Here is a 24082-nt window from a genome sequence, read left to right as displayed (position 1 = left end):
ATTGTATTATATTAAATATAGATTAATAGAATAAATAGAAGATTTTATGTAAAATAATGTAATTAAACCCAATTTATAACAGCAGAGTCATTAAACCTGATTGTTTGTATTATAACAGTGTCACTACATTTTATAAGAAATTTAATTGTATTTACAGGTGGAAATATCCTTATTTATTATTAAAAAGCCAAAAAATACAAAAGATTTTATGTAAAATTAGAGCTATAGACTGCGTTTTAATTACAGAAAGTTACTGTATTTTTATGAGATGGTTATTTTATAGTATTTTATTGGCGCCTGAGCTGCTGGAATATTACAATTTTAAGTAATTTAAGTTTAAGTTAAGTATAAATTATATACAGTTGGATCAACTGTAGTTAAATTTAATAAATTAAAATGTGATTGATCAGCTTTATGACATATTTGTTGTTATGACGTGTTAAAGAAGAGTTCTTCACAGCAAAATTAAAAAGTAATGAGTGTTGGTTTTGAATCTCTATATTCACAGAGATCAAGTCAGCTGGATGAGAACTAACAGGATCATTTAATCTCAATAACATCATGTTAATCTGGATTAGATGAACCATGTCTGAAGAACAGAGTCCCGTCTGCTGCTGCGAGGAGGAAACAGGAGTGTTTGCACCGCCGTGAACCACCCGAGCCGAGTGTCAGACTGACTGTTAGTGCGAAAGCTCTCAAGTGTTTCCTGTAAAAAGCAGGCAGCGTCGACGGCAGCGACACACACTTACGGTAGCTACTTTCACTATCGCTGGCGTTAGAGGTCACGTGTTCTGGAATCACAACAAAACACAGGACAACACCGGGTGAGCCGGGCAGCATTGCTTTCCCATCATGCTTTGCCCAGAAGACTCCAGGTGTTCAAGTCCAACAGCAGAATAATCACAAATATTCAGTCTGATGATACACGTGGTAAACATGATAAACATGTTTTCAGATGCCTTTACATATCAATCATTATGTCTTATTCTAGTTATCTTGTAACCGTTGTAAATGTTACTGTATTTCCATAAAAACAGGGCTGGGCGATACAGATGAAATCACATCCATGATGTCAGAATATTTTGTGATACTGATCAGTTCCTCCAGGATTTTGCAGGTTTTTTTGTGATTATTGCGGCCAAAAATGCTTTATTTTGCAGTGGCTATTCTAAAAAATTGTGCTCTTTTTGTGGTAAAATTGCTTGAATTGAGAAAAATTACAAGCAAAGGAAAATAATGATTTTTTTTTTAAAACTACCACCAATGAAGAGTCATACGTAATGACTTCCTTGGATAAAAAGCTACTAATGTTTTAATGTATTTTCTGAACATGAGAACCATGAGGACTCAAAGTTCTATAAAAAGAAAATACTGTACTTGAGTTCCATTTACAAGCTTTTATTAAATAAACTTTCAGCTCAACATTGGCAGCAAATATAACTGTTTTGCAAAACATTTGGGAATTGTTTTGCTCGTCTACAGCATCATTTTTGTCCGTCTTCCACCTGAATGCGCCTGAATCTTTGCTGAACGCTGCGATGACGTCAGTTACCACCACACCGAACGCCAACGATTGGTCCGAATCACAAGCGGGCTGTTGATTTTGGACATTTCATGCAAAAAGTTGCAGCAAAATTGCAGCTTATGCAAATACTGCAGAGATATCTCGAGTTTCCTGGAGAGACTGACTGATATCACAACATGCTTCATGTCTGCAAAGTCACATCTAACATTTAAGTTTAATCAAATGTTCCACATTTATCCAAGTAAGTAAAACTAGAGCTGGAATAATTCTGTCAATCTAAAGAAATGAGAATTAACAAAACGTTTAATAATTAATGGTTTAAGTGACTTTTTTAAAAATCAAAAATGGCCAAAAATTTAGTGGTTCCAGCTTCTCAAATGTGACTATCTTCTAGTTTTTTTTGTCTTCTATGATTGTAAACTGAATCTCTTTGGGTTTTAGACGAGTGGTCACATAAAACAGACCAAACGATCCATTAATTGATAAAAACAAACAGTAGATTAACTGAAAATGAAAATAACATGAAAATGTTTGATTTAAACAACAGAATCATGTGAAATGCTTAACATATTAATATCATTATGACATGATTCCACTAAAAATAGATAACACTGAATTATCGCCCAGCCCTTCACGCAGATATGTGTTATGACTTCAACAATGTTTCTTACAATGCAAACCACAAATAAAAAAAACTTAGAAATGCCCGCAAACTGATTTTTTTGTTCCCAATTCTTCATTTTCTGTAAAGCAAAACAGAATCATTACGCAGAAATCTTACTTTCTAAAACCCTGGTAAAATATCTGTGAATGTGATCTACAAACAAAATTCACTTCAATATAAAGCTTAAAATATAGTTTTATGTTTGTGAACATGAATGCGTTATGTACTTTAATTCTGCAAAAAACCAAAACATTTAGCTTGAACAAAGGGAGACGTTTGATGGGACAGAAATTTTTTTTGTAAAATTCTTAAAAATTCTAAAAATAAATTTCCATCGGTTGAAGGTCCAAACCTGCTTGATGGTTGCCTAGCAACAAGATGTTGACAGTGACATCACTGCAGTCTGACCAACTGCTTCCTTTAACTTTCTTTTTTTCTTAGTTTAATTATATTTGAAAATTTCTAAATCAATTTCCAGGGAGGCAAAACTAACAGAACAGTTTGGTCTCAGTATCAATACGTAATGTAGAACATTTATTCCAAAAAATGGAAAAATCTCACTGAGTCAAATGTTTTAAAAATCTAACAATTTTCAAAAGTATACGTATGTATAAAGTGTATGTTGAGAATCTTCACCAGCAAATCTTTATATAAACATTTTGTTATAAACGTGATAACTGGTCTAGTAAACATTTTAAACAGATTTGGAAGGTATTCAGTGATGGATAAAATCAATTTAAAATCAATAAACCTCATTGTTACTAATTTCTGAACAAAAATCTATCAAAAAAAAGCAAAGAATCAGTGAGAACGTCAAAGGGAACTGACGTCTGTTATTACAGTAAACGTGTAAAACCTCCACAAACTCAGATCCTGTGAGAACTAAAGAAGAAACCTGTGAGCTGTGAGAGTGAAAACAGATGAACGTGTGATGTTTCTATGACAGTGAAGAGAGATGGAGCTCCGGCCCGGAGGATCCTCGATGCTCGGTGACGAGGAAGGAGGAGGAAGGAGAGAGGAAGAGGAGGGGAAGACCTTCGGCTTTGTGTCCACCAGGAACCAACTTCAGCATCTCTTCAAACTTCAGCCAAACATTTGATAATATAGAACAAACTCTTTTCATTCTCTTAAAACCTTTTATTGAATTTATCTTTTTATTTTAATTCGCTTAACTAATTAATTAATTAATTAATTAATTTAATTAATTCTGGTCACATGATATCAGTTTTATAATTTGTTGTGGTTTGTATTTGTTGCCTTGTAACATGAGATTTGTGCTCTGTAAGTAAAACCTTATTTTATTATTATTATAAAAGGAAACTTACAGTTTATTATGGAGAGGCTGACTTTCTATTTGAGACACCGTATATTTTTCTTCATGTTGGTTCCAAACCAACGATGAACTGATCTACTAACCAGTATTTTATTTTACGTCAATGAGTCATGTGACGTGTTCCTGTTGCAGTTCATCTTTGGCAGTGATGCTGAAAAAGGTTCCTGGTGGAGATGAAGGAGGCTGATGGGAGTTTTTTGGGAGCGGGGTGGGGGTTGGGGGGGTTGGGGGGGGGGTTGGATGGGGGACACTTACTGTGGCCTTTGGATAGCATGTCGTCGCTGTTGTCCTGAAGTCAGCAGAGCCGTGTGAACAACGAGGAGAAAACAACCACAAGAAACACAACGTTACTGAGTTCCAGCGACAGTAAGAGAGTGCAGAGGGAACGCAGCGGGTCAGCAGGGCCGCAGGGCCGCCATTTTGTCTCCAGTGAGGAAGAGGAGGATTTTAGGGAAAGTCGGATCAAATGTTCTGCCGTCGCAACTCAAATGTTTCCTGTTAACTGCGACGGCGAGTGTTTGAACAATATGAACAAAAGGAAGTTTTTTTGGGGGGGATGGGGTATCAGTTTATCTGGGCCCTGTTGCCGTGACAACCATTGCGTTTGCAGCGTGCCGCCACCAGCTGACCTCTCTTCCTGTCGCTGACCAATCACCTCTCAGACAGACAGACCGCCCCACCCCGCCTCCCCACTTTCTCTCTCTCGCGCCGGTACTTACGGTCGACGTCGCTGGTCTCCTGCTCGCTCGCCTCTTTGCTCTTGTAGAACGGAAACTTTCGGGAAAAGAGGTTCTTTTTACGCTTGTCATTGAGGGACTGCTGAGGAGGAAGAGGAGGAGGAGGGGGGGTGATGGAATAAAAAAAATAAAATAAGAGGAGGAAGAAGGGGAGATGTGGGGAGTCTGATGTCGGTCGGCTTTTTTGTTTGCACCATGACTCCGAGCCACAAACGTTTAATCAGGACGTTTCGATCGTAATCGGACCTTCGTCCCGTCAGAATGTTTGTAAAAATGGAAAATTCATCCATATTTATACATCATGAACAACATGCTGAAAAGCTCTATGATGACAGGTGTGCCTTCCTGATGGCTTTATATATCTTTCTATACTACAATAATCCTGACACAGACATCTGAAAATGTTAAAATTGTAAATGTAACCGGTGTTTAATTTTCTTTAATGTTATTTGATCTAGTTAAATTTTATAGAAAGGGTATTAAGACCCCATTTTGGTACAAGACTTTAAGGTTTCTTCTCTTTTTTCTAGCTTACTACAATATAAACGTAGCACAAAAAGTAAGGAAATGTGTGTTTGGTAGATTATTTCTTTGTATTCTGTTGGAAAGTCTGTTTATTTCCCTTTTAAATGGCGCCACGTTTGTAAGGAACATGCATTTGTGGGATGTATGCGGGTTGCGCCCATGAAAAATTTGCCAAATCTATATACTTGATTGAATTATTAATTGCTTGCAGATGTTGGACAGTTAATCACAGCATCATAGAGCTTGTCAGCCTGTTGGTTTGCATGATGTTTAAATTATTGGCGTATTTTCTATTTTTTACAAACGTTCTGCTGATGAAGATCCGAGATGGATTGAAATGTTTTCCGGATGAAACTCTTGTGGTTTGGAGTCAGCGTGCAGGCGTCGATGCTGCTTTCTAACAGCCTTGTGATGAGCGTCTAATTATTCTCCTTCAAGCTTTTTGTCTGAGCCTGTGATCAGCTGACTAACAGCATGAACTAAAAGAAACAAAAAAACCCAAAAACCAACAGCACCAAAGCTTAAACTTAACACTTTTTTGAGTACATTAAGTCATGTCTGCAGCTCTGAGTATCAAAAACGTTTTAGTGTATAATTTAAAGTTAAATACAGATGCAACAGGTTGACTGATTAGTTTAATTGAAAGTATTTTAGTTTCTGTACTGACACTCTGTTAAAAAATGTTAAACTACTTAGAAAAACTTCAGTTATTCTCAAATTATCAGCCTTCTGTAGAAGCTTTTATTAGCAGTAGCAAAGCCAAACATAATAAAAAAACAAAATAAAAGAGAAGAACTAGCTGCCTTCCAGCATGAAACTGATGTGGGAGAGTTTGTTTCTTTTCCTGTAACTGTGTCGCATCTGTATGTGCACATAAACTGGAGCTAGAAGCTGATCTGAGTGATATAGGTCCTGTCGGTGTTTCAGAGTGAACGCAGCAGAAGTCAGACAGCAGCAGGACGAGAAGGAACTGAACATGCAGACAACATGCAGAGACGAGAGAAGCCGTTCATCTGATCTTCTCTGGTGTCAGAAACTCAGAACCAACAACTCGGACTGGCAGATACGGCTAAAATATTAAATCTTGTATTTCAAATGTTTTAATTTAGTACAACTGACTGATATCTTTTACTTTTTGATGCATCAGAGGCCTCGGCCCTGCAGCCACTACACAGGGAAAAGAGTTTATAGCTGGACTAAGAACAATAAATGTGATAAATGTACTGAGCATTGTCTGTGTTAAATAAACAATAAATTAAATAAAATAATAAAGTTTTTTTCCAGGCAAAATGCAGGATTGCTGCTGTGTTTGTGTCACGCTGGTACCTCAACACATCGGTCTGATACCTGCTAGCTAGCTAGCGTTAGCTTTCCCGGCAGGTAGAGACAAACTGGAAACTGTTCAGTCGACTCCCAGTGAGTCTGTTTCCTCTCATAGTTTAAACCACAGCTTTAGCCTCTTTGCACTGGTTACCAGTTTCTTTTAGAAAACAGTTTAAAATCCTTCTCATGACTTTACATACCAGGCGTCTGAGTACATCAGTGAGCTTTTAACTGTCCGGAGACGCCTCTTATATCTGCAGGTTTCTGCATGTTAGCTGCTCCAGAGTCCAGATTACTGAACTGGTTCCTCCAGTTAATATTCAGTCTGCTGACACCGTCTCATCTGTTGTGTTACTGCCAGACATGTTTACTTCTTGTTGTTTTATTTTACTTTATGGATCATTTTATTTATTTATTTTGTCTTTTTATGTTGTCTCTCTGCACTAGAGAGCATTTTGTGATCCTAGTTTGAAAAGTTCTATTATTATTATTATTATTGTTTAGTGTAACTATTCACTTCACATCTTACAGGACTCAACACGTCTACTGTAGCAGATATTGTTCTCATGCACGTTGTAACAACATTTTACACATCGTGCAAAAACAGCAAGTTAAACTATAATGTCAGAACTTAAACATGATGATTAAACACATCTGAGGAGAAACATCAGCATCAGGCAGCTGTGCAGGTTCTTACTTTAACCGTCTCGTTATCAAACGAGTCCTAACAAGCTGTGACAAACCTCCATGTTTGTTGTCTTAACGAGCACTTTGACTTTTTTATCTAGTTTTTATTCCACGCTATTTATTATTATTATTATTATTATGGATTTTAAATCTATTTTATTTTATTATGTTCTCTTTTTTCATTAGTCTCAGATTGTCTACACTCGTTCTGTCTTATTATTGGCTCATCAGTCGTCTGTGAAGCACTTTGAACTACACTAACCTGCATGAAAGCTGCTGTAAAACCAACGTTTGATTGATCGATTGATCGACTGATTGATTGATTGATCTGACACTGTGGAAGTTACCAGGAACACGTCACACAAGCAGAGATTTGTCTGCTTGAAGATGCTGCGTGTGTGGAGCGATGAGTCGGACCCTAAACTGCTGTTCTGTAGTACTCATTGGCAGGAGGCGGAGCTAGTGACATCATTAGATCACATGCTGCAGGAGAGAGGGAGGGGTGAGTGAGGAGGAAGAGGAGGCAGCAGCAGACAGTCAGACATCAATGTCAAGTGTTTCTCTCTGTATGAGGAGGAGGAGGAGGAGGAGGAGGAGGAAGAGGAGGGGATTGAGTGGGGGGGGAGGAGGAGGAGGGGTCATGCATGTTGTTTTGTTCCCCCCTCCACCAGACTGGTGTGTTAGCGGGGTGGCGCGGGGCGTTTGAGCGACGCGTGTTAAAGCGACACACGGGTTTTTTTTTTAAAAAAAGGTGCTGGGGAGGCGCTGCGGTTTGGCTGCTGAGACGTTTGAGCAGTGAAGAAGAAAACGTCTCACAGATCAACAACAACATGCTGTTAACTTGCCAGCTGGTTTTAAACATTAGTCAAACACTCATTAGTAGGTGGAGATCAGGTGGCTGCAAACACACAGTTCATTTATCAGTGGTGGAAGAAGTACTCAGACCCTTTACTGCAGTAAAAGTACCAATAATGTACAAATACTCCATTACAAGAGACATACTACTACAGTAAAAGTACATAAGTATTATGAGCTTGATGTAGTTAAAGTATTGCAGTAAAAGTAGTGGTTTGGTCCCTCTGACTGATATATTATTATATATGACATCATTAGATTATTAATAGTGAAGCATCAGTGTTAGAGCAGCATGTTACTGTTGTAGCTGCTGGAGGTGGAGCTAGTTTACACTACTTTATATACAGTTAGCTAGTTTAGTCCAGTGGTTCCCAACCTAGGGGTCGGGCCCCTCCAAAGGGTCAGCAGATAAATCTGAGGGGTGGTGAGATGATTAATGGGAGAGGAAAGAAGAAAAAACAAAGTTCTGATACACAAATCTGTTTTCAGTTTTTGGACTTTTTCTCTAATCTTTGATTTTTGCTGAAATATTGGATCATTTGAACATTTATTGAAATGAAAGCATGTGAGAAGTTTAGAGGGAAAAATCACTATTTGGTGGAGCTGTTAACAACTCATAGACATGTGAAATGTGACCCCGACTACACACTGCTTTTTGTAAGACGTCAAAAGACAAAAAGGTTGGAAACCACTGGTTTCATCTTTAACAATGTGTTGTATTTTAAAAGCTTGTTATATTATCCATTGTGTCAAATCTTCATCTGAAAAGTAACTAAAGCTGTCAAATAAATGTAGTGGAGTAGAAAGTACAATATTTCCCTCTGAGATGTAGAAAGTAGCATCACATGGAAATACTCAAGTAAAGTACAAGTACCTCAAACTGTACTTAAATACAGTACTTGAGTAAATGTACTTCCACCACTGGGTTTATAAAACACTGAAGATAATCTATTAATTCTATAATCATGCAGAATAACTCAGTATCATCATTCAAGACGTTGCTGTAAAGTTAAAGGCATTAAAAGTATCTTCTAGATTAAATGTTATTTTCTACTTCTAACATCACTGCTGCTACTTTCTGACGCTACAAGAACAATAAAGAGCTACTTACCCCTCTGTCTCGAGACTTTGAGTTGAACTTCACCGTCTTTAATCTCGCTCTCTCCTTCTTTTCCACCCTGCGGTCAAACAGGACAGAAGGTTCAAAAGGTCAGCGAAAGAACAGACAAGTCAGTGACGTTCAGTCAGGTTCATGTTGTCATCTGATAGAATTACAGACACTCAAACATCACTTTACATTACATCATCATGTTAGTGATCAAGAACCACATGAACATAGTTGAGTTTTAAGCTGCTCTGATACTGTCTGATTTGTCCGTTTGGTTTTGTTTGTTAAAGCTGAACTGACGTCATTTATCTGACGGTGATCAGCTTCATCAACACTGTGAGAACTTGACGTTCATTTCTATGTAAAAGTCCTGTTTTAATCCACTCTGCTGATATTCTGCTGCTACGTCATGTGATTATTTTTAGCATCTTTGTCACAAAGATTATTTCAGGATGAATAAAGTATCTCAGACGTATCTGCAGATACATGATTAAGAGTCTAACGAAGCGTTCAGTGCAGATCTTTTCGTTGATGTTTGATAAAACCGTCCAGTCATGTGACCGCGTGCGTGTGTGTGTGTGTGTGTGTGTGTGTGTGTGCGACTGACCGTCTCTTGCTGGGGATCACTCCCACCTCCTCCACCTCTCCCTGGGCCGTCAGCTGTCTGGCCTGCCACCACTCGTCGTCGGAGGCGTTCACCACGTGGAGGATGTCTCCGAACTTAAAGTTGAGTCCCTGACTGGGCAGACCCGAGTCTCTGGTCTTATCGTAGTCAAACAGAGCTCTGCAAGACAAACACGGTCGTTAAAAAAAACATCGTTAAGTTTTATTTTACCGTCTGGTGAAGATCACAACATTATATCATTATCAGTTTTTAATCAATAAAATATGTAATGATTCCAGTACATAATCATTTAAATCATTAAAAAATATATTTTAATTTAATAAACACTTAGTTTGATTACTCATAATTAAATATATAATTCACACTGAGCTCAGTGAACGTTCTCTAATAAATTATTTTGTTATTGCTTTAATGAATTAAATGAATCTTTCATTAATTAAATGCATTAATTAAATATTTAGTATAATCATTGAATACATTTTATTCACCCAATTATATAATATATAATAAATATGCAATTTTCTTTTCTGTTGGTGAATCATTAACATTAATAAGTTTAATATCAATTTAAAATTATATAAACATTTCAAAATGTAAAGGTGGTTCCTCTGTTGTGGTGCTAAATAATAATAAACGATCATGTGACAGTTCTTATTATCTCTGTACTGACCTGACGTATAGCGATCTCTTCTGGCTGGTCCTCAGAGATCCGGATCCAGAACTGATGCTGCTGTTCATCATCTGCTCTCGCAGGTCGTGAATCTTTGCCTCAAACCGGCTGTACTCTGAACAGGAAACAAACGTTTACACTCAACCATCTGATAAAAGACATTTCAGTCCCTCCAGGAAACCGTTTCATCACGATCATTAACGCGAATTCAAGAAATGACTGAAACTTTTCTGCATGAAACATGTGAATCAACATCCTGGACGGACTGTTAACGACACACAGGAGCCCTGATGTGACCTCAGGCGTCTCTCTCACCCTCTGGTCTGTAGTGGGCGATGATGGTGACCGTCTGCCCGGCGTTCTTCAGGGCGGCGGCGGCCTGTTCGTGCGTGGCGTTGCGGAGGTCCACCCCGTTCACCTGGAAACAACAACACACTCATCTGAGCAAACTGGGACCAGTCTGAATGTTTAACTCAACTGGTTTCAGCTTCTCAGACCTGAGACACGTGACTTCATCTGGAAATGACCTTCAGTCAGTCGATCATTTCATCTTTATTCATCTTATAAGTAATTAAGTTTCTTAAAGTTCAGTTATTATTTGTCCAGTTATTTCAGATATTATATTACTGGTTTATTTTGAAGGAATCTTGTAAGTGTGTTTGTCTAATATTGTGTTTGTTTTGCACCTGATAAGGACACAAAGGTTTGTCAGTATTAGTTTCATGTTGTGTGTTTTCGGCTGATGAAGCTGTTTTATCAGCACAGTGACGGTCGTTCTGTTGGTCCTGTTATCATCATCCTGACTCACAGTACAGCTCACTTTATTATAAAGAAAAGCAGCATTATTTGTGTGTTTTGCAGTAAAAGCTGCATATGTGACTGTATGTGATTGTACATAAATAAATACTGTTGAAATATTTCATTTTAAGTTAAATATGTTTACATATAGCAGTCTGTCATTAAGCTAAAAAGGGTTAAAAAGATGATATTTCATATAAACTGTGATTTATTTTCTGTTAGAGGTTAATAATACATGATTGTAGTTTAGTTCAGTGCAACAGGCCTGTCGTCAGAATGTGAAAAGATGGTTATATTTTTATTTTTATGTCCTTTCGTAGCTCTTTGCTCTCGTTCGAGGTGTTTGAACCGTCAGTCTGTTAGAGTCGCTTCTGTCAGACACTGAGAACAAAACAAACATCTCAGATATTTTCTAAAAGATCTTTTTCCTTCATTTTAATGATAAAAAACAAATTAAAAAAACCTCCCACATGTTGATATTAATTCTGACTACACGTCGTGTCAGTTAGTTAGTTAACTTTCCTTCAGATCAGAGTGTTTGTGGTGATGCGTCTCTACATTTTCTTCATGTTAACGTGTGTTTTCAGCGTTTTCATATATATATAAATATATATAAATAAAGTTAAATTGAATACGTACCGAGACCAGTCTGTCTCCTTTCCTCAGCTCTCCACAGAGGTCTGCTGGTCCTCCGGCGAGGATGAAGGAGATGAAGATCCCCTCGCCGTCCTCGCCGCCTACGATGTTGAAGCCGAGGCCCGTCGCTCCTCTGTGCAGCACCACCTTCCTGGGCTCCCTGTCGGCACGACGACACAGACAGGAGCTGTCAATCATCCTGACGTCATGTGACCTCACACAGCTGACGGTAACAATTACTTTATTTATAATAATAATTTTATTTATAATAACAGAGTTTACAAAGTGCTTTGACGGACAAAAACCAAAACAGGAGACTGTTTATAAAGGATGGACAAAAACCAAACAGCAGGACAGAAGTAAGAAAAGTTAGAAGAAGACAAAAGACACAAAAACACGAAAGATAAAAAGACGACATCACAGAATAATTTCCAAATCATTTTTGATGCATTTGTGTTTTTTTATAGTTATTGTGAATTTAATTTATAGTGTTTACTGTTTAAAATGTGCTGCTGCTGCAGTTCGAGGTTTATTATTCAACTGTAAAGCTGCATATTCTGGACGTTATTCTTCATTATCTACATTTAAAAACATGTGATTATATTTCTGCCATCGTTATCAAAGCTTTCAAACTCTCAAATACAATCAATAGTATTGATTGTAACTCCTCACCGGGTGACGTCGTCGTCTCCCAGCATGCTCTTGGGTGTCGGGGAGTAGCGTCCCGAGGAAGCTGGCGGAGGGAGGGGCTGACCCAGGAAGTTGGGGGGGCTGATATGGTTCTCCATGTGCTGGGTGAAGGCTGCAAGAGAGAGACACACACACACACACACACACACACACACACACACACACACACACACACACACAGTCGATCAGTTAAACTCTTCAGTCCAGTAAATCCATCGATGCAGCTTCAACACGCAACACGTATGTGATGAAACCAGGAAGTAAAAAATCTGTCAGTAAAATCGTCTCCTTCCTCCCGACTTACCGACTGAGCAGGTGTGTGTGTGTGTGTGTGTGTGTGTGTGTGTCTATCTCTGGTCCTACAGTTTCTCACCAGCTCAGACCCTCCTCCACACTCACCTGTCAGGCTCCTGATTGGACGAGGCCGGGAGCTGCTGCTGCCGCTGGGGGTCGTAAACTAAACCGGCCGGTGAAACGAGTCTGATCACAAAAACTGTTTGTGTGTAATTTGTGTGTAAAAAGCAACAGAAATGTTTGATGTTTGATTTGTTTGTTTTTCAGCTCAGTTCACAATGAACAGAATGATTCTACTGATAGAAACACAGTAGAAACAAAGAGTGGAAACACCAGAGAGATGCACATCAGCTCCATTTACTCAGAGACTAAAATATCAAGAAAAGGTGAAAGATGTGCTGTAATTCATATTGAAACATTTTCCAAAAAAGTGTTTAAACAGATCAATTTACCAGGCAGGAATGTGGCAAATTTAGTGATAAATGTGCGTCTGTGCTGTTTCTAAACCTCATGGAGATATTTTCTGTCATCACTTCAGCAGTTAAACCTCGTTTATCTCGGTGTTTTATCCCTGATGACCAACTTCATACTCGTCGTTGTTCTCAGTATCACAGGGTTGGATGGACGAATCATAGATTGATGCTTGTAAATCGATGACTCTCCGTCCATTATTTTCCTTATTCCCACAACATAAAACATCACAAACAAACTCCTGGTCGCTAGTGTGTTGGTTGTGTGTTGATTCTTCTTCTTTATTTGAAAGCTACTAACTGAGCTGGATCCCTTACAGACACGTTAATGTTCCAACAGAGTATTTCTATGTCTTAAAGGGACCTTTATGCTCATTTATTTATATTCTGAGACTCCTTGTTTATCTCATACTGGTGCTTGATGCAGACCCTCAGTTCAGCCTCCGTCTGAAACAGGCTGTTTTACTAAACAAAGCAGGATTTCACTTAAATCCATCCGTACATGCCAATGAACCCCCGCCAGGCCAAAAGATATTTTTTAATATTTGATATCCATTCATTTGGAGATCGACAGCGTTTGGGAGTCTCTGTGCAGCGCTGTTCCGGTACGTGAGTCAACCTCTGTCGTTGCCTGGGAAACCACTGGTCGTGCGGCTCCGTTAAGGAGTATGTTTGTGTAGAGAGCGGGAAACAGCGAGGAGCAGAGAAGTGACGGTGGATGTGAGCGGAGCAGAGGAAAAGGTTAGTAGTAAGTTGTCAGTCTGGCAGTAAATGTACAGCACAGACTACAGTGTGTCAGTTAATAAATGCTAAAAAGTCACGTCTGTTGTTTCCCCAAATGCTGGAAAAGTGAAGGAGGTTAGCTCCAAAGTTAGCAACAATCAATTACTTGAAGATTTTGTACGATTTCAGTCGACCAAGATTTTCTTTGGCTGACTACAGCCATAGAAATAACGACGGTAACGTAGCTGGTTAGATGTCATTCTGCTGTCACTGACTGTATATCATCTCCCTGCACCGACGACGTCAGCTCGTCTCAAAAGTAGAAAAAACTGTTGGAAACCGATCGTTCAGAGCCGTATGAAGCTCGCAGCATTACTGCTACATACGTTTACCTCGTTATCTGACACTCTGGCCACATTTAATAAGACAGAAAACAATGAACAGCATGTTACGGCTCCTTTAAAACACGTCTGGAGGGAATCTGTGACTGTGTGTAACAGCGGTGGACAGTAAAGCCAATTGATTCTGTTCACGTCTATTATCTGAGAGTGGAGCAGGGGATTATGGGATGGCTCCCTGCAGCTTCGGGTCCATCAGAACCGTTTCTCTATTATTCTAATATTTCCTTTCCTTTCTGCGTCTAAGCTGCTGTGATGGAGGCAGAGCGCACTTAACTGAATTATTTCTCATTCATTACCTCTGGCTCAGATCTTTGCTGTCCACTGTGGCGGGACGTCATTATACATATTGCCACCCCCCCCCCCCCCCCCCCCACTCCCTCGCCCCCCCCCCAGTGCTGCAGTGATGCTGTGTGGATTAGCCGGACCACACTGACAGCAGCTGAAGCTTGTGATGCAGCTCGCTGATTGGATTTGCTGCTCGTCCTTCACGCGTCTCAACCTCGACATCAGCAGCGGAGCAGGATGATAACTCAGAGGTTAGGAGTGTGTGTGTGTGTGTGTGTGTGTGTGTGTGTGTGTGTGTGTGTGTGTGTGTGTGTGTGTGTGTGTGTGTGTGTGTGTGTGTGTGTGTGTGTGTGTGTGTGTGTGGGGGGGGAGCTCGGGGGGTCTTTAGAGAAGAGGGATCTATGACAACATGGCGTCTGAAGGGATCTGATGTCATGCAGTCTTTGGACGGGTGGGATGCTGATACAGTCGAGTATTCACGTTACAGCGGAAAACAAGAATCTCACGCTGCTCAGTCTGGTTGGTCGGAGGATGACGTGTGTTCTCATCTAATTTTATTCTGTTACTTATATTTTGTTCTTACGTACTAAACGACATCACACAGTCCCTCCAGAATCTCAGGGAGTTTTTTTCGTGATTATCACAGCTAAAAATGTGACCCCTCAGATTTATCTGCTGACCCTTTGGAGGGGCCCGACCCCTAGGTTGGGAACCACTGGACTAAACTAGCTAACTGTATATAAAGTAGTGTAAACTAGCTCCACCTCCAGCAGCTACAACAGTAACATGCTGCTCTAACACTGATGCTTCACTATTAATAATCTAATGATGTCATATATAATAATATATCAGTCAGAGGGACCAAACCACTACTTTTACTGCAATACTTTAACTACATCAAGCTCATAATACTTATGTACTTTTACTGCAATACTTTAACTACATCAAGCTCATAATACTTATGTACTTTTACTGCAATACTTTAACTACATCAAGCTCATAATACTTATGTACTTTTACTGCAATACTTTAACTACATCAAGCTCATAATACTTATGTACTTTTACTGCAATAGTTGAACTACATCCAGCTCATAATAATTATGTACTTTTACTGCAATACTTTAACTACATCCAGCTCATAATACTTATGTACTTTTACTGCAATACTTTAACTACATCAAGCTCATAATACTTATGTACTTTTACTGCAATACTTTAACTACATCAAGCTCATAATACTTATGTACTTTTACTGCAATACTTTAACTACATCCAGCTCATAATACTTATGTACTTTTACTGCAATACTTTAACTACATCCAGCTCATAATACTTATGTACTTTTACTGCAATACTTTAACTACATCCAGCTCATAATACTTATGTACTTTTACTGCAATACTTTAACTACATCAAGCTCATAATACTTATGTACTTTTACTGCAATACTTTAACTACATCAAGCTCATAATACTTATGTACTTTTACTGCAATACTTTAACTACATCCAGCTCATAATACTTATGTACTTTTACTGCAATACTTTAACTACATCCAGCTCATAATACTTATGTACTTTTACTGCAATACTTTAACTACATCCAGCTCATAATACTGATACTATATAATGTTGATGTTATTGTTTCTGTGTTTAGAAGCTGTTTCTTGTTGTCCGTCATCCTCAGATTATCTCTGGTCTGATTGATCCCTTCGGCGATTGATAACCTGATCATTTCCTCTCTCCTGGTGGGACGGTGTCACATGACCTCGTCCCGTCCTGCACTCATCAGTCCAGGACCGTCGTCTCCTCTTCGTCCTTCAGCTTCTTCACATTAAAGGTTCACTGAGGGAGTCGCTGGGAACAAATCCAGAGTTCGTGCTCTGAATGTTTTGTCGTCTTGACTTTGAAACGTGTTGTTTGGCGAATGCCGCTGGGATTGAAACACCCCCCCCACCCCCCACCCACCCATCATCAGAGACAGACTGCAGTCCCGCATGAATTCAACACTAATTCAGGGTCAACCAGGACCTTCTAATCTGGTTTGTGTGACGTTATAAGACCACAAAGATCCTCCACAGGCTTTACGTCCTTGTTTGCCTGGAAACAGGAAGAGGTTTTCTCATCTTTCTTTATCTTCTTACATATATTTCATTCTTATAGGCCGTCACACTAAATATTACACTGTTCATGTACATGTATCCGTCCCGTTACTATAGTAACAGCAGTGACAGACTCGTGTTTTAAAAGCTGTTGTTCATCCTCTGTGATGTGAGAACGGCAGATTTCCACAGTGAGAGACGCAGCACGGAGCGTCTCTCCTGATTGGCTGCTGACAGCGCCGGACGGTAGAGACGCTGGTACGTCTGTTTGAACAGAGTTGAGCGTCCGAGTCGCTCTGTTCTGTTTCCATCACAGTTCTGTATTTAGTTCATTAGGAGACCAGAATCTGTAAAGTTTACAGCCTGTCACGCTGCGTTACGGTCTTTGTACACCAAGTCCGTTTTTTCCTTGTGCGTTTTTTTAATCCGTCATCCGACAAAAATCGTTACGCAAAGAAACCTCGCACACTGAGTCCGATGCGTTTTATTATTATATCTGTTGCGAAAATTCCCAATACGAGACAAAATAGAGTCGTCAAGCAGTGAGGATGATTTTATGGTTCTCTAAATTCATGAAAGAAAAAGAAAGAACCACACACTCACACTCACACACACACACACACACACACACACACACACACACACACACACACACACACACACTCACACACACACACACACACACACCTGATCACAGGTGATCGGCATTTCAACTGGATCTGCAGATATTCAGGGTTCAGCCTCAAAACGCTGCAACATACAGACCAGATGATGATCAATAGTTGTGGGTGTGTAACTTCTCTGCTGGAGCTGATAGTATCAGTGTTTCCAGGCTGTGTTGTTTGCGTGTACGGTGGCTCTGAGTGGTCAAACAACTCTGTAAAAGGCTTTTGACGGATGCAAAAAAAAAACACAGAAAACATGACATTGTATTTATTTTTTAACGTGTGACAATTTCGGACGAAAAAAAAACGGACTTGGTGTACAAAGATCTTTACTCTGTGTATCATGACGGGGCTGAAAAAACGGCAGCGAGTCAACCGACAAAATGTGATTCGACTCACGGAGCTTCTGGACGGATGCGTTCAGAGTGCAGCTCTAGTGTGGACGTACGCAGCACTGAGACCGCTGATCTGAACTTTTGCTGCAGTTCGACTCATCATCCACCGACACACCTGCGTTGGCCGATTAAATACGTCTAAGTGCACATTTTTTTCAGACTTGTTTGTTACATGAACGGTGTATTTCTTCCTGATCATCATGGAAACTGAGATTAAAAACCCTGCAGATGTGATTACTTCCTGGACAGAGTATTAAAAACTTGTGTGCAGCGTTTCTGTGTCTGATAACACATTTATAACACACATTTATTTCTCTAACTGGACTCCCTCAGACCTGATGATGTGGTGCTTTTAATGCTCCTGCAGGGGGAAAAATAAGTAAAATCAAGACTATTGACTCACAGTTGGTGAGGTCGGGCGGGGCGAAGCTGTCGTTCATGAAGACACTGTTGGGTTTTGCCACTTTCAAGTAGACCACGTCAGGAGTGTTTTTCAAGGCAGTGACGGCGTGTTCGTGGCTCACCTCCTCCAGGCAAGCACTGTTCACCTGCACACAGGGAGGAGACACATGATTATCAGCTGATGGAGCCTGTTCACAGTCAGAACCACAGTCTTATAGGTTCAGAGGATGCAGACAGAACAGGAAGAAAAAGGAAAACCTGTTGATATAACTGGTTATTCTGACTGTGGAGGGTTCAAGTGTTGGTTGAGATGGTTTCACCCACTGACAGCTGTGTGGTCACATCATTTAAATATCCTTTTAATATCATTTAAATATCCTTAATGAGCTCCTGTTTCAGTGTTTGCTTGTTGACACGACTGTAGTTCTTTTCACTTAGTGGGACTTTTTGTTGCCGTCTGAAAACCGTCTGATATTTTAACGCAGAATTGCAACTAAAAGGGTAAAGTTTTCATAAATGTAACTCAAGTTAGAAACTAAAAACAATCTAAAATAATAAAGTAATCTTCTAGTCAGCCAATCCTGAACAACCGCTGAATTATTAATTACTACTACTACTCTCTCTACATTCAGCACTCAGGGTTTTGGTTTTTTTTGGTGACCCGTCAGGTTTTGCCTGGACTCGGAGCTACCAGCCTCACACTGTGTGGTAGGACCAACTAAACTCTTCTTTCTTTGAACTGATGAACTTAAACTGGACTCTTAGCACTCACAAGGACAAAATCTGAAAGCCCTGATTTAAGAAAAGAGACAAAATGATTCTGATTCTGCAGGTGAGTTTGAAGTTAAAATGTTTTCAGCAGTAACATGAAGCTGTCAGTGTTTTCTGAGGTTACACAGTGTTAAAGGGACGTCTAGTTCAGCGGTTCCCAGAGTTGGTGCCGTGAGATAAATCATATTATTGTTCAGATATTGTGTGTTTTTAATGTTTCACCACATTAAAAAAAAGAAACTGTGACATTTAAATGAACTACGTTTTATGTTACGTTTTCAGACACATCACAACAGAATAAATATGCAACAAATATCAAAATCACAATATTAAAAACTCTGTTTAATGCGCAGTTAGTCGCAGCTGACATGACAACACACGGTTGCTGGTTGTCATAGTAACACAACACACTTTCCAGCTCGGGAGTTTTGCAGAAACTCAGCAGGCAGAAAACAAGTCAAAACCTGGTATATGACCGTGTGTGGATGAGCAAAACTGTGTCCAGTTTATTAGAGGAATAGTCAGAGTTAATGTGTATAAAGTGAATTATTGGATATTAAATGTTCATCTGGAGGCTTCGCTGGAAATTATGACTGAAAGTTTTGACAGTTATAGCAGCGCACCTGCACTAAACTGATGTAACAGCTACATGAGTCACGTTTTACCTGCAGGACTCGTATTTTAATGCTGTTGTTCATCGTTTGTGATGTGAAAACTTTAAAAGAAATAAAAAGTTTGAGTCCTGGTGTTTAGTTCAGTTATAAAATCCAAACACAACGCTGTCAGCCAGACGGTGGAGACGCTGTCTGTTTAAACTGGAGCCAAGTAATTTCTAAATCACATGAGGTCTCCAGGTAATACTGGTCCCGTGTGAACAGCTATGAGTGGAAGCACTGGAAACATCCCCTGATGACGTCATAGAAAACTGGTCATGCCGATTCATTTTTAAGGCCAATGAGGAAACTCCAACGCTCGGTCAGCTGACCAAAGCTGCAACTTGAACTTGCAACTCACTCATAGACCACCACGGCCCTGCTGTTGCGGTCCAGCCAAACACTGAGCATCAGAGCAGCGATGGAAAGATTTGACATGAAAAAAAAACTCAAAGAAGCTGAAACGTCTCAACAGAAATGACTGAATCTGAGCCGACCAACAAAACTACTCAGCTAACGGCTTCACAGACAGTTTTAGCTGCTTGTGGAAGACGGTTATCCATTACTGTGGTATCAAACGTTCCCAAATTCATATTTGTGTCATGTGGCTCTCTCATCGCTGTCTTTTTGTGGGTTTTGTTTCTTTGTTTATCCTTCTACAACCTAAATATAAGCTAATTTTAATTGAAGAAGATTAAAGAAATATTTTTAGCCAGTTTATTTATCTGTGACTGAGAACCAGCCTTCATTATTTAACATCATACTGATATAATATAGCCTAATATAAAACCTGTAGATAAATATGTTTCATGTCAGAGAGTGAAAACATGCTGAGCAGCAGCTGTTATATTATTACATAAGTATTGTATGAAGAGTCCTTACAGCCAGCAGTTTGTCTCCGATCTGCAGCCTCCCGTCTTTATGTGCGGCTCCTCCTTCGATGATCTTTGTGACGTAGATGCTGTTGTCGCCCGGGATGTGCTGGTTCCCGACTCCACCTGCTATACTGAAGCCGAGACCTGAAACACACCAGGACCAGGACTCAAAGTGAGGAGAAGGATCCAACACGGACACAAACAGTAAGACTGAGAGAAAAAAAAACAACAACAAAACACTGCTGCCAATTTAACACAGTCACAAATCAGGGCACATAGGCGCAGAAAAGCATATTTCAGGATGTTTCCGTGGAAACCGAGGCTTTGTTCTTGAGCCTGGCTTCTTGTCTGAATAATCATGAGGCCCTGAGGGATTTCACTAAAGCTCCTCAGCAAGCAGAAGCAATCCAACAACACGTCCAACAACACATCCAACAACACGTCCAACAACACATCCAACAACACGTCCAACAACACATCCAACAACACGTCCAACAACACATCCAACAACACGTCCAACAACACGTCCAACAACACATCCAACACGTCCAACAACACATCCAACACATCCAACAACACGTCCAACAACACGTCCAACGACACATCCAACAACACGTCCAACAACACATCCAACAACACGTCCAACAACACATCCAACAACACGTCCAACAACACATCCAACAACACGTCCAACAACACATCCAACAACACGTCCAACAACACATCCAACAACACGTCCAACAACACATCCAACACATCCAACAACACGTCCAACGACACGTCCAACAACACATCCAACAACACATCCAACAACATGTCCAACAACACAACCAACAACACGTCCAACAACACATCCAACAACACAACCAACGACACGTCCAACAACACAACCAACAACACAACCAACGACACGTCCAACAACACAACCAACAACACGTCCAACACATCCAACAACACATCCAACAACACAACCAACGACACGTCCAACAACACAACCAACAACACAACCAACATGTCCAACAACACATCCAACAACACGTCCAACAACACATCCAACACATCCAACAACACGTCCAACAACACATCCAACAACACATCCAACAACACAACCAACAACACGTCCAACAACACGTCCAACACAACCAACAACACATCCAACGACACAACCAACAACACGTCCAACACAACCAACAACACATCCAACGACACAACCAACAACACGTCCAACACAACCAACAACACATCCAACGACACAACCAACAACACGTCCAACACAACCAACAACACATCCAACGACACAACCAACAACACGTCCAACACAACCAACAACACGTCCAACACAACCAACAACACATCCAACACAACCAACAACACATCCAACGACACAACCAACAACACGTCCAACACAACCAACAACACATCCAACGACACAACCAACAACACGTCCAACACAACCAACAACACGTCCAACACAACCAACAACACATCCAACAACACAACCAACAACACGTCCAACACAACCAACAACACATCCAACGACACAACCAACAACACGTCCAACACAACCAACAACACGTCCAACAACACAACCAACAACACGTCCAACACATCCAACAACACAACCAACAATACGTCCAACAACACGTCCAACACATCCAACAACACAACCAACAATACGTCCAACACATCCAACAACACAACCAACAACACGTCCAACACAACCAACAACACATCCAACAACACAACCAACAACACGTCCAACACAACCAACAACACATCCAACAACACAACCAACAACACGTCCAACACAACCAACAACACATCCAACGACACAACCAACAACACGTCCAACACAACCAACAACACGTCCAACGACACAACCAACAACACGTCCAACACATCCAACAACACAACCAACAATACGTCCAACAACACGTCCAACACATCCAACAACACAACCAACAATACGTCCAACAACACAACCAACAACACGTCCAACAACACGTCCAACAACACGTCCAACAACACAACCAACAACACGTCCAACAACACATCCAACAACACAACCAACAATACGTCCAACAATACGTCCAACAACACAACCAACAACACGTCCAACAACACGTCCAACAACACAACCAACAACACAACCAACAACAAAACCAACGACACAACCAACAACACGTCCAATGACACAACCAACAACATGTCCAACAACACGTCCAACAACAAAACCAACAACAAAACCAACGACACAACCAACACGTCCAACAACACGACCAACAACACGTCCAACAACAAAACCAACAACACATCCAACGACACAACCAACAACACATCCAACGACACAACCAACAACACATCCAACGACACAACCAACAACACATCCAACAACACAACCAACAACACGTCCAACACAACCAACAACACATCCAACAACACAACCAACAACACGCCAACACAACCAACAACATGTCCAACAACACAACCAACAACACATCCAACACAACCAACAACACATCCAACAACACAACCAACAACACAACCAACAACACATCCAACAACACAACCAACAACACAACCAACACAACCAACAACACATCCAACACAACCAACAACACATCCAACAACACAACCAACAACACAACCAACACAACCAACAACACATCCAACACAACCAACAACACATCCAACACAACCAACAACACATCCAACACAACCAACAACACATCCAACAACACAACCAACAACACATCCAACACAACCAACAACACATCCAACAACACAACCAACAACACAACCAACGACACGTCCAACGACACGTCCAATGACACGTCCAACGACACAACCAACGACACAACCAACGACACATCCAACGACACAACCAACAACACGTCCAACAACACGTCCAACAACACGTCCAACAACACGTCCAACAACACAACCAACACATCCAACAACACAACCAACAACACATCCAACAACACGTCCACACCATCTGCACTGTTTCCATCAGCAGCTACAGGAGAAGTTCACCTTTAGTTTCTCTTCCTGCCGACAGATATTATTATATATTATTTGAATTTAACCACATGATGTAACCTGTTGTTTGTTACCTTTGGGTCCCTTCACCAGTTTGATCTCCATCACTTTCTCAGAGACGGGTTTCCTCCTGCGGACGTAGAGTCGAACCAGAGACCCCGCCTCCTTCAGCGCCTCCACCGCTCTGCTGTGAGTCACATCCCGAACATCCACCTCATTGACCCGCAGGATGACATCGTTGACCCTGAAACACACACATATTTTTTTACTGTGCTTCAGCCTGTGTGTGTGTGTGTTTATGCATGCGCAGGGTAAATATACTTAATGTCTGTTGTTCTTCCTGTGCAGACCCTTCAGGTGATGCTGCACTGTGAGTTTAGAGTTTAAATAAACACTCAGGAGCTGGTTAAATAACTGCAGTAGCTTCTTCCTTTGGTCTAACGTGGGTTTAAGGAGCATTACTAACTCTCACACCAACAAACAACAGTTGGTTGACGAAAGTTGCCGACTGTGGCCGAGCTTGAACAAAGGCTGCTGCTTTTTATCTGTTCTAAAGAAGTACTGATGTTGAGTTTATGTTGGAGGTGTTATACTTTTTCTAAATGCATTAAACAAGAAATATATTTTAGAATGAATCATTCCACAGCCATGCAGGTCCTGGAGAAGAAGAAATCTCTTCAAAAAATGACCTTTTAAACAAGTTTTCTATTAAATTTAACATAATGAGTTGTGTATACAGACGTGATCTGACCACGGAGGCCCATGAAGGACATCCACACAATTAAAAAGGGTTTATTTGACTCTTATTATTTATTATATTTTACCTCG

At 40.3% G+C, this 24082-nt stretch overlaps 1 protein-coding gene across 15 annotated transcripts in view; it reads right to left on the bottom strand.

Annotated features, from left to right (window-relative positions):
- The window catches only part of dlg1b (discs large MAGUK scaffold protein 1b), a 135560-nt gene that overhangs the window by 10672 nt on the left and 100806 nt on the right, over window positions 1-24082 (bottom strand). For 7 of the 15 annotated variants that reach the window (XM_067606914.1, XM_067606918.1, XM_067606921.1 and 4 more), the window contains 11 exons: window positions 23329-23498; window positions 20220-20356; window positions 17915-18059; window positions 12159-12288; window positions 11490-11646; window positions 10368-10470; window positions 10053-10167; window positions 9365-9541; window positions 8761-8827; window positions 4242-4341; window positions 750-791 (listed from right to left, as the gene is read on the bottom strand). In XM_067606914.1, the coding sequence (XP_067463015.1) occupies window positions 750-791; window positions 4242-4341; window positions 8761-8827; window positions 9365-9541; window positions 10053-10167; window positions 10368-10470; window positions 11490-11646; window positions 12159-12288; window positions 17915-18059; window positions 20220-20356; window positions 23329-23498 (1343 nt within the window). Of the gene's footprint in view, window positions 1-749; window positions 792-3777; window positions 3812-4241; window positions 4342-8760; window positions 8828-9364; window positions 9542-10052; window positions 10168-10367; window positions 10471-11489; window positions 11647-12158; window positions 12289-17914; window positions 18060-20219; window positions 20357-23328; window positions 23499-24082 lie in introns of all 15 variants that reach the window. The other 8 variants (XM_067606915.1, XM_067606924.1, XM_067606920.1 and 5 more) reach the window with 3 other exon arrangements.

The sequence above is a fragment of the Thunnus thynnus genome, chromosome 12 (genome assembly GCF_963924715.1).
Source record: "Thunnus thynnus chromosome 12, fThuThy2.1, whole genome shotgun sequence".
NCBI lineage: Eukaryota > Metazoa > Chordata > Actinopteri > Scombriformes > Scombridae > Thunnus > Thunnus thynnus.
Note: the sequence above shows the minus strand (reverse complement) of the source record. Positions and strands in the feature narration are given on the sequence as shown.